The 15780-nt window shown below is 34.9% G+C and overlaps 1 protein-coding gene across 12 annotated transcripts in view; it reads right to left on the reverse strand.

Moving 5' to 3' along the window:
* LOC108066035 (protein nutcracker) overlaps positions 1-15780 on the reverse strand; it is a 107429-nt gene that overhangs the window by 64008 nt on the left and 27641 nt on the right. For 6 of the 12 annotated variants that reach the window (XM_070215317.1, XM_044394357.2, XM_070215319.1 and 3 more), the window contains exon 2: positions 10430-11436. The exons of the other annotated variants lie outside the window; for them this stretch is intronic. In XM_070215317.1, coding sequence (XP_070071418.1) covers positions 10430-11243 — 814 coding nt within the window. In that variant the 5' untranslated portion in view covers positions 11244-11436. The remainder of the gene's footprint in view (positions 1-10429; positions 11437-15780) is intronic. 12 annotated transcript variants of the gene reach the window in all.

A 15780-nucleotide genomic window follows, 5' to 3' on the forward strand; every position in this document is an offset into this window, starting at 1 on the left:
AATGCTATGCGAACGCGTGGAAAACGGGTTTCGCGAAAGTTGTTGTCATTGTTCGTTCGTTGTTGCTATTGTTGTTTTCGCTGCTATTCTCGCTTGAGCGGCATTTTTTTAGAGTTACAGTAACACAAGCCTAAGCTTTAAAAATAAATTAAGGTAACTTATTAAAAATAGAAGAATTATTTCATATTTTTTTGTTATTTATAAATATATTACTATTTCATTTAACTATTTTATTTTAATGTTAAGCCCAGAAAAATATTTTAAGTTTATCAAAATAAAGAAATACCAAAATCTTAATATGCACTTATTTGTATATTTTATTTTGTTATTAATTTTTTTGTTTATTTATTTTATTAATTGAATTTTTGAGTACATTTTTTTGTGTTTTTTTTAAGAATTCCCACTGTATTTGGTTTCGAATTTTTCGGGGCGCCCGCCAGATTCGCTTGAGGCCAAAACCGAGACAGCTAAAGAGGCAGAGAGAAAACCCGAAGAAATATGGCTGACTCTTGCTGGAAAAATGTTTTCTTCTCATTGTTGTAGGTATGTTACATGGGATGGAAGATGGGAGGAGGAACCTAAAAGGGGTGCGGGGAAAAGCAAGGGAAAAAACACGGCTCTTGGGTAAAAACAAGCCATAAACTGGCAGCCGAAAGTCAAGGAGTAAAAGTATGAAAACATCCATTCGATATGCGCGGATAAATTATTACGAACACAGGAATTATGAATGTTCAAGCCGGATTTATGCAAAAGGGTTTAAGGAGGATGGATTTCCGCTTGAATTGGCATTTACAAGAAAAAAAGAAATTCTTTTCGTTATGCATTTTATTTTTTACTTTTCATTTGAATACCTTGAAAGTCGCGAGTAAATTTTCTTCGACATTTTACTCATTTAAATCGCATCGCCTCTTTTGTACATACACTTCGGGGCTTCGTCTTTACAAAATAAACCTCTTATTTACAAGACTTTTGCTTATATGCACGATCTATAGTAGATATACATTTGAATGCCGTTCTGTGTAAAATGTCAATTGGCGTGCTCCACTTTAAAGCGCACTACTCGCTTATAAATAAACAAAAATCGCCGCTGATAACTACACCGCAAACACGAAGAATATAACTATAACAACAAAACCGGACAGCTAACAATGACATGGGGGAATTTATTTGCGCAACGTGATGTGCTCAACAATTTGTTAAAATAACACAAGAAAAAAAAACAGAAAAAACAGCTGAGAAAAAAACTTAAGCCGGGGAATTTTGAGCACCTAACAAAGTCAAAGATATATAAATTATTTCTACGACTTATCGCATGCAACAAAATATTTGTATGTCGCCTGGCAAATAAATTACGCCAAAAGCAAAAGTTGAGTGAAAAATAAAAGACAGAGAGGTTGACACAACATGTCAAAGCAGAAATCCCACAAAAACAAACCAAAAGTTAATTACAACGAAAAAGAGTAATGTATTTGAGAGGTGGGTGCGTGAGAAAAATGTCTTAAACAAATCGCAATAAATTTATTACTTGTTATATCAAGAAATATTTTCACAAAGTAATAAAATTATAATTTTATTATCATATTTTTAATACCTAATTCAAATCACGTGCTCATCTCTAGGATTAAGCCATCGAGAGTGAGAAAAAGCATAAATAAATAGCCGAAATGTCAGTCAGGTTGAAGCCTTTCGGCGAAAAGTGAAACACACTCGCTGAGAAAAGAAAAAGTGTAACAAATTGTCTGAAAAATAAATTGGAATTTTCTCTAATTTGCACCTCATGCTAATATAAAAACGATTTCTTATGGCATTTTATTTTGCATTATTATTATTTTTTGAAGGTTATTCGGCGCTAATTGAAGCCAGGCAATGGCAATTACAAACGAATTGAACGCCGGCGGTCTAATGTCGATTTGATTGCAATATGAAGCCTGAAATTAAATGTAATCGTGTGCAGTCGAATTGGCAAGTGAAAGGGGTTGGGTTTTTGGGTTTTATTGGGAGGATAGGTCACGCCTCGTGGCACGTAGTTGGGCAAGGCATCGAAACAGCAGCACTACTCAAATGCACATGCACAAAATTTTAAAATCGCATTACGTATACGCAACGTTGCGCAGAAAAGGGAAAAACAGGGAAGCGGAGGGGGGCTATTTGTTTATTTTTGTGTGCTTTTCGTGAATGAAGCAAAGCATTGAAGCATAACGTAGTCATCGCCAATGACAAAATCCGATTCACTTTACATCGCCCATCGATAGTGGTTGACATTGAGCCGAGTGACAGTCCATGTCTATGTCTATGAATATTATATAGAGTTACTTGATTTTAAAAAGCTAAAAATATATCATAGTTTGGGATTTAATAAAATTGTAAATAAAAAAAAATCGAAGAAATATTGTAAATAAAAGTTTATTATTGTTTTTCTTATTTACAAGAATATTAGTTTTAAGGTGATCTTCTCATCATCAATTAATTTATTTGATTGTGAATATCTAATAACATTTTTCACTTGTCACTGGAGCATTCGAGATTTATTGACATGAAATTTAACATAAGATTTACTAATCATTGGCTGTAGAAAAATTTATTATTATTTTATTTTCATTATAGAATGTTTATTTTTAGGTGAGTTTGTCATCATCATTAAATTAATTTATGTGCATTTAATTAAAATAAATATATTTCTGAATATCTAAAAAAAATCTTTTACCTGTCACCGGGGTATTTAAGATTTATTGTCACTAAATTCCAATAGAATATCTCCATAAATACCTATATTTGAAAGCATTTCTTATTCACCTGCACCCAGGCAATCAAATTCAAAGTTCTACCCGAACATTCCTCGGTTGCAACTAATTGTATATCCCATAGCAGTCGCAATTGCCATTATTTCCCCGGCAAATTGCCGGCGTCTGTGTCAAAGTCAATTATGAAACCAATTTCAGAAATGATTCCCGGCTTCTCTGCTTCTCCATATTTCTCCATTTCTCTATATTTCTCCCTATGCGAATGTGAGAGAGCACGTAATTGGTCGAAATTCGTGTGGCTAACAATTGTTCCAATTAAACGGAGAAAGAGACTTTATGAATAATGGAATGGCAATGAATCATGCGACGATCGAACGAATGAACAATAACAAATTGCATATTAAATGCTTCTTTTCTTCTTTTTCTTCTCTGTTTTTTGTTTTTTCTTTTTTAGTTTTAATAATATCCCAGTTGGACATTTATAAAATGCACGCGGCTAATTGCATTGACATTTGACATCTTCCAAAGGGCTTTATAAATAGAAATGAGCATCGTCATCGGCTTAATTGACTTGTGTGGCGGAAAAACGGAAAAAGCTGATGTGGGGGGAAAATCTCAAGGGTAGAGTTTCGTATTTCCACATATCAAAACTTATCAAATTATATTCTGTTGTTCGTTTATTTATATTTAAACAAGGTTCAATGCTCTTTTGTCTGCCAAATCGAATCAGATTTAAGGTAAATATTTACTTACAACTTACCAGCAAAAGTTCAAAATGTAAATAAAGCCCCCAGGCAAGACAAATAAAAGTTGTTTTTCTGTATTAGCATAAAATTTTGTGTAATGGCCAAATAAATTCCATTCGTGGGCCTAGCCTATTCGTAATAAAATGGAACTTCAATTTGAACACAGAGCGATTTTAATAAAAATCCTTGAACGATTTTTCGCTGTTTAATCAGCTCGCAAAATAATTTGCACAAATGTATGTCAGGGTTATTCAACTTTGCATTATATTTAAATTGCTGTTTTTTTGTTTTTGTTGTCTAACAAGAGAGAATTTTTGCATACCTGGAATAGATATTTATGGGTTAAAAAAATATAAAGAGCATAGAAAATCATTCTTCATAAATCTATTCCATTGGCTTTCTTTTATGAGAAACTATAATTTCAATATATAAATGTTAAAAATATATTTCTATGTTTTATATAAAAATAAAAATCATCTAAAAAAAAACATTTTTTTTAAAGAATTCTGGTTCTAATAATAATTAATAATAGTAATTATGGTTTGCGTCACGAAGTTTAGTCCTCAAAAGTATTCAAGAAATTACAATACAAATTGTACGACATGTGTGACAAAATAACAAGTTAGCAATCTGAATAAATTACTTTAAATAGTCGAGCTTAAATTATTCCCTCGTTTAAAACTTGCATTAAAGTCAATTAAATTTTGTGCAACTCATCTTCAATTGGCTGCAAAACTTTGGGCCAACTAAATGAATCCTAAATATCAATATCTGTTGAATGAATCTCTGGCTGAATGCAAAATTTTAAACACGAAAGACAAACTTTAACTACAGTTAATTGATATTTTCTGCAATTGCTGCAAACAGTTTTTCGCATTGCTAAAAACTTTGTCCTCTCTTTTGAGTGGCAAACTTTCCAACTGTCAAATTGGCCAACAGCCAGACAGATAAGGGAAATCTGGGGAAAATGCTGGGAAAGTACGGAGAGGAAAATTCAGGCAACTCAAACAGAATCTGACACCTGGACAATGTCTGGTCGGATGTCTGCTGCTCAGGATGATAATAACGACGTTGACGATGATGACAGTCAACGGAAATGAGCAACAAACTTTGACACATTTTGCACAGACTGTACACTTAACTCAAGCCAAGAGATTTGTCCAGCCAGAAAGAGATAGGCAGCTAGACGGTGGGTAAATATGAACAGAGACGGCATGAATTGATATTAATTTTCAAAATGGTCTGGGCTCCAAAAACTCTTGACCTGCAATGCAGCTTCCTCTGTCTGGCCATCATTTGCAGTTCTTACTCATTAATTAAGCGCAGCAGCCAGATGAAAACTGACAGATACAAATCTGAATACATAAATACACTGGTAGTTCAATTTGGTTTGTTTAACAGTACTTGAAATATAAAAAATTAAATAAATCAGAATCGTATAGTAAAAGTGTAAATGCCATTTGGTTGTGTTAATTAATACCTATCGAAATGTAGAAGAATATTTTGGAATCGGACCATTCATTAAAAAGTTATGTGCAAATAATGATATGCAAGAAGTTTTTCAAAAACCTCACAGATATATAATTTTCTTAAAACACAAAACGATTTCTTTTTTGTTTTTTAATAATGAATTCTAAAAAAATGCATAATACTTAAAAGATTTTATAGATATTTTTGAAGTCTTTTTATGTTTTTCTCTACCTTGTTAATACACATTTTTTATACATTTTTTTCCTTAGTGCATCCCATACAAATTTACACATTTTTAATCACTTATAAAAAGCACTTTACGTTGCCCCATACATTCACACATATATTCAGCCATTAACAACAAGTAAATTGCAATCTTTGTTGAATGAAGTTGGGTTCTTTTGACTGCAGAACTTTTTTTGTTGAACTCTGTCGATTGACCGATTAACATAAACATTTTTCTGATTAATGGCCGTTGTGTTTGGCTTTATGCTTTATTTGGTCTGGGTGCGGTCCATCCGTTTCGATCGATCATTGTTCGACGGCACTATGGGACAAATATATATAAAGCCATAGCCATGGTACTCATAGTATTCGGAATACCCTGGGCCAAGTTAGTGAGGGTCATTACAGACGTTAGCCCATTAATCATATTCTTCAGATCATCAATGGGTCATGGCTTCGATTTGTTGCCGGGTTTCTAACTTTATTGTCGAAGCTTTTTGTTCGAGAAGCTGTCAGGTAAATGTGTTAAAACGCTTTCAAAACTTGTTAAATGAAGTTATAGCTGGGGGCTTAACTTGAACTTTGGTTCCGAAATAAATAGGGTGGTTTTAAGATAGTGTCAGGTTGTTAGAAGATTTAATAATAAAAGCTGAATCTTTTTATTGTTTTGGGTTTTTTTATTTATGTCGGCACACAATTTTATTATATTCTTAGCCACCGACAAAACACGAAAAAAAACCCATTGAGCAATCTTTCAATTTCCCAATCGACCAGCAAATAAACACTTATCAATCATGGGTAAACTCACGTTTTATGCAAACAATTCTTATCTGGCCAAAGCAAAAGCCACATAATTTCCAAAACAAAAATCAAGTTATTGCAAAAAAAAAACCAGGCTGGATGACTAAGAATGTTAAAAGAATATTTTATCGCACCTGGAAACCAAAGACGACAAAAAAAAAAAATTCTAATTAAAGGTGCAAAATATTTCTCACTTTGCTGATGATGTTGATAATCATCTACAGTAATCATCAGTAATCATTTCTAGCCGACACCAATTAGCACCTCCGATTGAAACCACCTCCACAAGACGGCAAAAAAATAATTGTAAACACGCAAAGAGAGGCTTACGTAAGAATTTTTAGATTCGAGATTGTATAATTTACGCCCACTTCCCTTCTGGCTGCGCAGACAGGCCAAAAATAGAAGAATTTTAATCAGGCAAACATTTTGACGCCAACAAATATTGATTAATGCCGTTCGATTGGGGGACTCATAAATTCATAAAGAAAATAAATAAAAGAGACAACAGCACACCATGACCAAATTTGTGGCCCAATGCCTGTCAATCGAAGCGTCATCGGATGAAAAAGGTGAACGTGAGAACAATAAAAACTAATTTTGGAAGCCAAAAATTGGGAGGCCGAAAAAGTGAAAGATACGCAGGATACGCAGATTCCAGCAGGTCCATTGTTTACCTGGCTTTTGTGAAGTATAAATAGCGGAACAGAGGACACACCTCCCTTTTAAAATGATGAACTGACAAAAGCTTGAGAGTTCTTCTTTTTACACCACTTTAAACTCACTTCAGGTGTCAAGTTTCAAGCTCAGAATTAACCCTAGGTTAGCACTAACTCTAGGTTATTTTTAACTTTAAATTAACAATGTTCCTAAATAACAAGGGTTTTTTATAACCATAGGTTTATATTAACGCTAGGTTATAATTTTTCTTTCAATTCTTCAGCTTATATTTTCAAATATATTTCAAAGCACAGTAAATTTAAATTTTCTTTAAAATATCTTTTAAAAACCTCAACCACTGGGTTAAAAATGCTTGTTCTTTGCACATGTGCTCGTCTGACTTTGTTATTATTATTCCTGCTACCGTTTTTGACTACTTTGTTTGCTTTTTTAGCTGTCTGTCTGTCGGCGTCTCCCGACTCCAAACAACTCGACTTCCCTCCTCATTTCAGCACTCCACTTTTATAGCTACTGTATTTTTTTTACGGCTAATGGGCAGTAACTGTAGATCTGACAGCGAAATTGGCGTGCAAATTGAAAATAGAAAAAATCGAAAAAAAAACCAGAATTGAATCGACTTCAATGAAATTTTAGGTGAAGCGTCGACATTGTATTGAGTTTATGGCCTGATTATAGAATAGGCGTACACGAAAAAAAAGAAAAATAGCAACACCTACTAGAACAACAGCTTATTGATTTGCACAGCTGGGCAGAACAGAAAAAAATGTATTAAAAAAGGGGGGAAACAGAAATTTTCCAGAAGAAGTCGTTTCACGCCAGGGGAAATGAAATGAACGTTTTGATGAATTGAGACGAAATTGAAAAACGGTTTCAGGTGGCCAAAAGTGCAAGGGGATCGTTCGGCAGTTAGTTCGATTTATGCTTTATTGAAGGCAATTTGTTGTTTGCCTTTTTTTTTTTTTGCGATTCCAGTAATTGAACATCGTAAATTGCCAACGTTTTTTTTTTATTGATTTTACAATTTTAGCAAATAGTCATGGGAAAGAATACACAAGTCATTTTGTGTGTGGGGAGGAAACTTTTAATTCACAGATCAGTTGATGACCAGACCAAATAAGCTGTCGGTTATATAAATGTTTGACAATTTAACACATAGCATTGCCAGCAATGAAAGTAACAAGTAACAAATAGTCCGATTTAATCGACAGCGATTTTATATAAAATAATTGCAAAAATATTCAAGGAATGCGGCTAAGCCAAAAGCAGTCAAACAACAATAACAAAAAAGAAACAAATAGAAACAAAGACGTTGACTTCGACACATGCAGAGAAAACAATTCGATACCCCTTTGCGGTTAACCACAAAGTAGCAATAAATATCCATTCATTATTATTTTGTTTTGTGTTTTAGATGTATTTATTACTAGTCAAACTTCATGCAAATGAGAGCTGTATTATAATAAAAATTTCATTATAAATATATGATGTTAATGTAAAGGTGTTAATTTATTTAAAAGGTTTTTTTTATTAGTTTAGAAATTTATATAATAGTTAAAGTTCATTTAATTGACATTCCATATTAAATTGTCATATTTATATCACATCAATCAAGATCAAAATCACAAAATGAGTCTGAAAATTCTCTTCAAAAATCGAAGCCTGTCAATTTTAAATTTGTATTTTAATTTTTTGCTGTGCACCGTCAGTCAGTCTGACGAACACCTGTTTTTACGTACAACCTCCTCACATAACTAAAGTGAATCATCGACTCTGGTTTGACACACTGAATTGGCCCACACTCCACATCTCCTATCTGGTTTTATTTTATTTTTCCAGACACGTGCCCTCCTCAAAGGCAGAGACGACGCATTAAAAACCCATTTCAATTCTCCACTTGAACTTGAAATCTCGAGAAGAAACTGAGAAACGGAGACAAAGGCAAAGGCAAATGCAAAGCCTTTTAATTGCATCTCTAAATGCCAATAATGTGAGAAGAGCTCCCCCGAAACTTAGCTAATTTTGCTAAAAATAGACAAAGAGCTCACTCTTTTTTATTGCTTTCTATGGCATTTCTCTCTCGGCTTGAATTAAGTTTGCTTTGATTGATGATGCCCGATTATGAGTCACTCAACTCGAAATATATTATAGAGAAATAGAGAAATAAAGGAAAACTAAACTGTGAGCTGCGGTGAGTGGGTAAGTGGGTTAAGTTGGCAATTGATGTCCACGGTGATTTGTATTGACATGTCACGGTAATCGGATATGGAGCAGAAATTATGGCGAGGCGACGATGACTTGTTGAACGCCATTAAAAAAATAGTAATAAAATGTGGCAAATAAAAGGGGACTAATAAAAATACGCACAATAAATAAAAATAATCATAAATCAAACTGTCCCCCTTTGATAAGGTAATTTAAATAAATATTCATTTAAACTGTTTTGTTAGGGGAAATAAAAAAGATATGCAAACAAAATTTTTAAAAAATATCTATTTTATCTGATTGTTTTGGGAAATATTATATAAATGTAAAATTTACAGAAATAAATTTTAATCTGTTCATTAAGGAATTCTGTTGAAAAATCCTATCTGATTGTTATAATAAATACAACATTTTCAGAAAATCCTTTATTCAGTTTATAAAAAGAATTTCCCTTTTATTCAACATCTGTTTAAAAACTTTTAGTTTGCAACAGTTTTTCAAAACTTTAACAACAATCCAGTTAAACTCCCCTCCTTTTTTTTCTTTTCAAAATTTGTTTTTTACACTTCAATGCAGAACGGAAATGTGATTTTTTTCCATCGTTTTTCGTTTTTTTTCCCCATTTTCCATTTCTGTTTGCCCGACAACGCGGACGACGACGACGGGCCCCAAAATGGTTCACTGCACTTGACTCTGCGATTGTGGGCGGTTGGTGGAAAACGGGGAAGGGCTGCGTATGGTGGGGGTAGGGGAGCCGGGGATTGGGTTTGTCAACGCTTTTATCTGATGCCTAAAGCGAAACAATATGCCGAACGCAAGGGGAGAGATATGGCAGAGGGTACAGCTTTAATTCTTCTTTTGTGGAGGGATTGCGCACACATATCAGGTGTTACATATAGAGAGGGAAAAGGGGAATTTCGAGGGTGCGGTTCTCAGAAGGGTGTAGCTCTCTAATGGAATGTCGTTCAACTTTAAAATTGCACAACATTTAAAGGCAAAGAAGATACACATTTTTTAAGAATTATATTTAAAAAATCATAAATACTTTAAATATAATTTCCAGAAATGGGGAAATTGAGTATTTAGTTTAGGATTTGCGTAGATTAAATTCATATATTTCGTAAATATTATTTACATGTTCACACAAATGGTTTACCATTAAAACTTGTACCTATTATAATAATATGTAAATTTTTAGTTTTTTCTTAGAAAAAGTTGTTATAAATATTTCTGTAATTTTTAATAACCACCTAAAGATTTAAAGAACACATCACTTAAGTTTACAAAGTATGAGAGTTTTAAAAATATGTTTCAGAAATAATATGAAGTTATTCTACAAATTCTTTGGTCGTGGGTAGATTTTGGAAGTTTTTTAAACTAAGCAACCAAAATCACTACTGATTTTTAAATAGAAATTTTCTAACTTGCTCTGACTAAATTTTAATCGTTTATTATTCTATTTAAAATTTATTTCATTTAATTTATTATTAATGAAATGATTTTATTTGAAGTTTATTTGAATTTTCACTGGCTAACCCCTGAAACCATTGATCCGCCACTTACCGCACTGCCCACCATTGAGGGCCAATCCATCCTTGACAGCCTGCTGTTGCTGCTGGGCGTTGCTGCTGTGCAGAATATCCGACAAAGATAGCGACGAGGCAATCAGTTGTCGCTTCTCCTCGAAGTTGAGGTAGTCCATCGAATTGCTGCGTTGCGGCGTGACAGTTATAGTCACCGATTTCTGCATTTTGGCCACCACACACAGTTGTTGTTCCAATTCCGATGGGTGGCCAGTTGACTGAAGGGCGTTTGGCGAATCCGGGGGCGTGGCAGCCTGGGCGGAGGGATGATCGATGCCATCGGTGAGATCGGGCGGTGGAAGTTGCTGCTGTTGCAACTGTAATTGTTGCTGCTGCTGCTGCTGGTAATTGTGATTTAATTGCAACTGATGTTGCTGATGCTGCCCGTAGTAACTGAAAGCGGACTGAGCAGTGGCAGCGGAGTACGAGGGTGGACCCAAGGGCGAATGAGGTGGTGCATGGGCCACCCTAGAAGCGGCGGCCGGTGACAATTGGTAGCCACTGTTTCCACCAGGAGAATTCTGCTGCTGCTGACCATCGTGACCATTGATGGCCGCCACCAAAGTGGCCAGATTATTTCGACTGGTATTGCTTTGCCTTTGCTGCGCCTGGAATTTGTGTTGCTGCTGCAACTGTTGCAGCAATTGTTGCTGCTGTTGCTGGTACGCCATCGGCGGATGTTGCTGCTGCAGTGCGTTGGTGTTGCTGCTGCTGCCGTTGCTGCTGTTGCTGCCGTTGCTGTTGCTGCTGGCCGTCGACTGTTGGCTCTGCAACTTGTTGCTTCGCAGCGACATGATTGTCGGAGTGCTAAAAGACTTTTTACTCCTTCATTGTCACGTGACTTTGGTTCTCGTTGTTCGTTGGTTGTTCGGCTAATTGGCGGTTAACACGACGCTGTGCGTGGCTTTTCCTGGATTTTCACCCTCACTTCACTTTTCTTGTGTCACTTTTTCAAGGGTTTCACTTTTGTTTCGGGCGCCTTAATTGCTGCAATTAAAATGTGGTTGGTTGGTTGTCGTTGGCGGACGGGCATGTTGCATGTTGCCCGTGCGTTTTATGTTCTGGGGCAAGCAGGCAACAAAAACCACAGTTTAACTAGACACTTGTCACGTCATTTTTAGCGGCAGATATTCTAGATATTTATGTAGTATTTTTTAATTAGCAATAGGCAGTATAAATCGCAGTTTAGTTCACATCTTGACACTTGATCTTATCAGATTATAGTTATTATTATATTAAAATATCAAAATAATATTTTTGCATAGCAGCAGGCAACAAAAACCAGAATTTATTTTTATTTTTCATGAATCCCTTATCATATTCAGATCATTTTAATAAAAGTCTAAATTTAATAGAATTTTGAAGATATTTTATTTTCCTATTTAAACTCTTTTATCAACTATCATATTTACTACTCCATTTTCTTGATCACTTTACCACCATTTTGGTCAGTGATAAAATAGCACAATCAACAACAATATTTCCAACATGGTTTTTCCTTCTCTTCAAGAAAATTAACTGAAAATGCAGCTAGCATTTGCCGCAATGGCCACAAAAGCCACAGTAAAAACACACAGAAACCAATCACTTGTCGTTGTCATCATCAAAAACGCTGCAATTGCCGACAGCTGGTGAAGATTTTCATTTTCCATGCCAAAAAGATGGGGAAAAAGGGGAAAAGCCGGAGGAGAAAATAGAGTGAGTAACACACACTGATGGAGTGTAGATGGAAGATGGAAATCCATCCAAGGAAATGGAGCATCATCATGTGCACTGCACCACTGCATCAGCAGCACTTGAACTGAAACAAAAGAAGCCAAAAGCGAGCAGAAATGGGAAAAGGGCTCCAAAGGATTTCTGGAGGATGGCCAAAGGCAACAAAGGAAACGGCCAAGGACGAGGGAGTCGGGGGGAGAGCTCTCCAAATTGAAGTGTCCATGGGGAAATCGAGTGTAACCAAGCCAAGAGGGTTAAGGAAAAGGGGTTAAACACACGGGGGGAGGGGTGAAGCTACTTTCCGAGCCAATTTCCAGCTCTTTAAGATAAGCGAAAGGGGTTAAATGGTTGCAATAATCCAAAATGTAGCAAAAGGTATTTAATTTAATTTAAAATTGATAAAAGGTTCATATATTTAATTTTATTATTCCAGAGAAACCAAAATAATATTTAACATTTCACTTGAAAACCTTAGGTTTTTAGCCAGCTTCGTATGAAAAAAACTGGAGAATATTAAAGTGAATTTTAAATAATATTCTTTTAATTTTTAAGGATAAGCGAAAGGAGTTAAATGGTTGAAATAATCCGAAATGTAACAAATAAATATTTCATTTAATCTAAAAGAGAATTTTTAATGCTTTCAGAATTTGTCCCTGATTTTTAAACTATTTAGATAATTTTTAATTCCAAATAAAATAAATAAAAACCCGAAGATTACATTTACTAACATTAGTTGAATAGAGAAATTCTCCTTATAAATTTGACTCTGTTAATAAGGGCGTTATTTACCCCAAGAAAATAACAAGAAGCATTGCGAAAAAGTTACAAAATAAATCCTATTTAGGGAATCCATCGAAAAAGAACCAAAACTACATACGCCGCAGAACAAAGTGCGAAAATGCATTTGAATCCCCATGGTAAAGCAAATCCTTTTTGCAGCTCAGACAACAAACTGAAACTCAAACTCGAATGGAAAGCCAAAAAGTTTACCCGCAGAATTTAAAATCTCGCCTTCCGTTTTTCCCCCCTTTTTCCATTCGAAAACTCATGGGAAGGTCAAAGGGCAACGAGTTGAGTCAGCTCAAGTTGGAGAAAATCTTATTAGAATGCATATATTGAAACGCAGGTAGAGAACTTCGTTCAGACAAAAGATATAGCAGAGGAAAAAGGGAGAAACAGGAGACACGCAAAGTGCACAGGTAAGCGGAATTACGGCAAGATGATGATGATGACAGGATACACAAAAAGGGAACCGTCGACGAAATCGAAGAAAAAATAATAAACCTTGCACGACAGCTGGAACCTGAAGATATAAAGGGATTCCAGAGGAATACGAACACGAAAAGGCAGACCAGAGAAGAAGATTATAACTGCGGCGAATTAAAATTCAATGTGCGTTCTTTCCCTTAATTCGACTCGTTCTGCTTTTTGTTGAACTTGTTTTCGCTTTTTCTTGATCTTTGAGTGTCACATTCCTTTTAAATTATTAAAGGAAATTCTAAGAAAAGCTTTAAATCAAAATTCAAGTCCTAGAATAAATTAAATTTGAATTTTAAAGATATAATATCTTTTAAATATTTTAGTTGAAAAATATTAGTAGTACCCCCTTCACCAAAGTTTCCCTAAAAATATTTTATATTTAGCACAAGACCCTTTTAAGCCCACTTTTTTATGACCGCCCATTATAAAAGTTTTTCTATATTTTTTTTTAATTTCTTGCTTGGTTTGCTGGCCCACAAAGTCGATAAAAAAAAACTAGAGAATTGGTAATCAGAACAGCGCTGGGCGAAATCTTGGCTAAGAGTAACAGTAACTAGGCTTTTGTGGTCTGCTGTCCGATGTTTTGTGGTTGTTGTTTGAGTTGCTTGTTCCAGTGCACTGACTTTTGGCTCGTTAGCTTCGATTCTGTTTTGAGTCGGCAGTTAGTTAACTTTTTTTTTTTGTTTTTTTTATTCAGTTTTGTGGATTTGGCGCGCGACTCACATTAAAAAGGCGGCCAGGCGAGAATTGAAGAGTGCTCAGGAAGTGGTAGGGAAAAGGGGGAGAGGGGATATGAATGTGGAACATTTGTTGCTAAAGGCGATGGACAAAATTACACAAAACAAAATTCTAGTTATCCTAAACTAAACAAATTTTATAAATATTTTTTAAAATATTATGTTTTTTGTAAAATAAATAATTAAAAAAATAACACTTAAAATTAATCATATTTATTAACCGAAAAAAAAAAAAATTTTCGGTATAATTTATACAAATTTATCTAAAACCGTTCTTATTGCAGTTTAAACTTCCCTTTTAAAATAGCCCTCTTTTATAGTAATTATAGAATATACAAAAAAAATAAATAAACATTGTGAAGTGTATTTATTTTACCGCCGCAGTAACAAATTACTACACGAAACTTTTTTTTTATGTCGACAACATTTGTTTTAATGAACGTCCATTGAAACAGGGTGCAAAAGAGACGGCGCCAAAAGAAAGAGAGGCGATTAAATTAGCAAATGCGTCGAGTGCAGGGGCGGGGGAATAAAGGAGCTCAAGGGGATGGTGGGGTGGTAGGGTGCAACATATTGCATATTGCACATTGCACATGTGGAACGACGCGAGCAACTTGCAACGTCAGCAGGCGCATATTAAAAAAAATATATATGAGGCAAAAAAGCTTCAACAAAGAGTGGCCTATCCCCCTCTCGCTCGCACACAGTCTCCGTCTCTTTTCCACTCGCCTTGTGGCAAGTTCATTGAACCTCATTTACAGTTCAGTAGTTTAGCGATTTTATTCTCATGGGAAAGAGACGGCAGCAGTGGGCGTTAGAAAGGGAGAAAGAGAGAGACAGACTGAGAGGGAGGCCCGACTTTTATTTTTTGGGGCAACTGCGGCTTTGCAAAAAAAAGTAAATTAAATACAGTCCAACGTCTATGAAATAAAACTTTAAGGACCCATAAACAAAAACTTTATTTATAGAATCTTAAAAATATTTAAAAGCCGATTCAATTTTATTTTATTGTGTTTAAAATGAAAATTAAATCAGATCCCAAAAAAAAATTGTTTGCAGACCTAGTTTTCTTTTAAGTTTGAAGAAAATGCCTGGAAAGTAATTTATTCATTAAAGAAAAACAAATTGTACAACAGTTTCTAGTACTAAATGTAGTTCAAGTGATGGGAATATCCGGTTTAGGGAATTTCGCCTGTAAAATCCAAACAATGGACTGCAAAAAAATCGAAATAAATGTGAGACAAGAAAGGAAAGCGTTGGGAACAAGATAGTAACAAAAACTAATGCGATTTGCGGCAGCAACAGCAGCAAAAAGAAAAAAAACCTCTGAGATTCATGGATTTTTCGTTTGAGAGGCGCCGCCAGCCAAAAGCAATCAAATCCAATTAAGAGCAGGCAAAAAAAAACATCCAGAAAAAAACAGATAAAAACGATGGGTGTAGAACTTTTTTTTCCGACCCAAAATATTGTTTATGTAAAAGCGGCAAAGTAAATAACAAAAGTAAAATAATAACAACTCCCAGCACACGCGACTCTTTTATACAACAAATTTGCCAAACTCCATAAGGAAAATTATAGGAAAGAAGGGGAGGGAAAGAGGCTGAGATGGAGGAAAAAC

Source organism: Drosophila takahashii, chromosome 3L (assembly GCF_030179915.1).
Source record: "Drosophila takahashii strain IR98-3 E-12201 chromosome 3L, DtakHiC1v2, whole genome shotgun sequence".
Taxonomy (NCBI): Eukaryota; Metazoa; Arthropoda; class Insecta; order Diptera; family Drosophilidae; genus Drosophila; species Drosophila takahashii.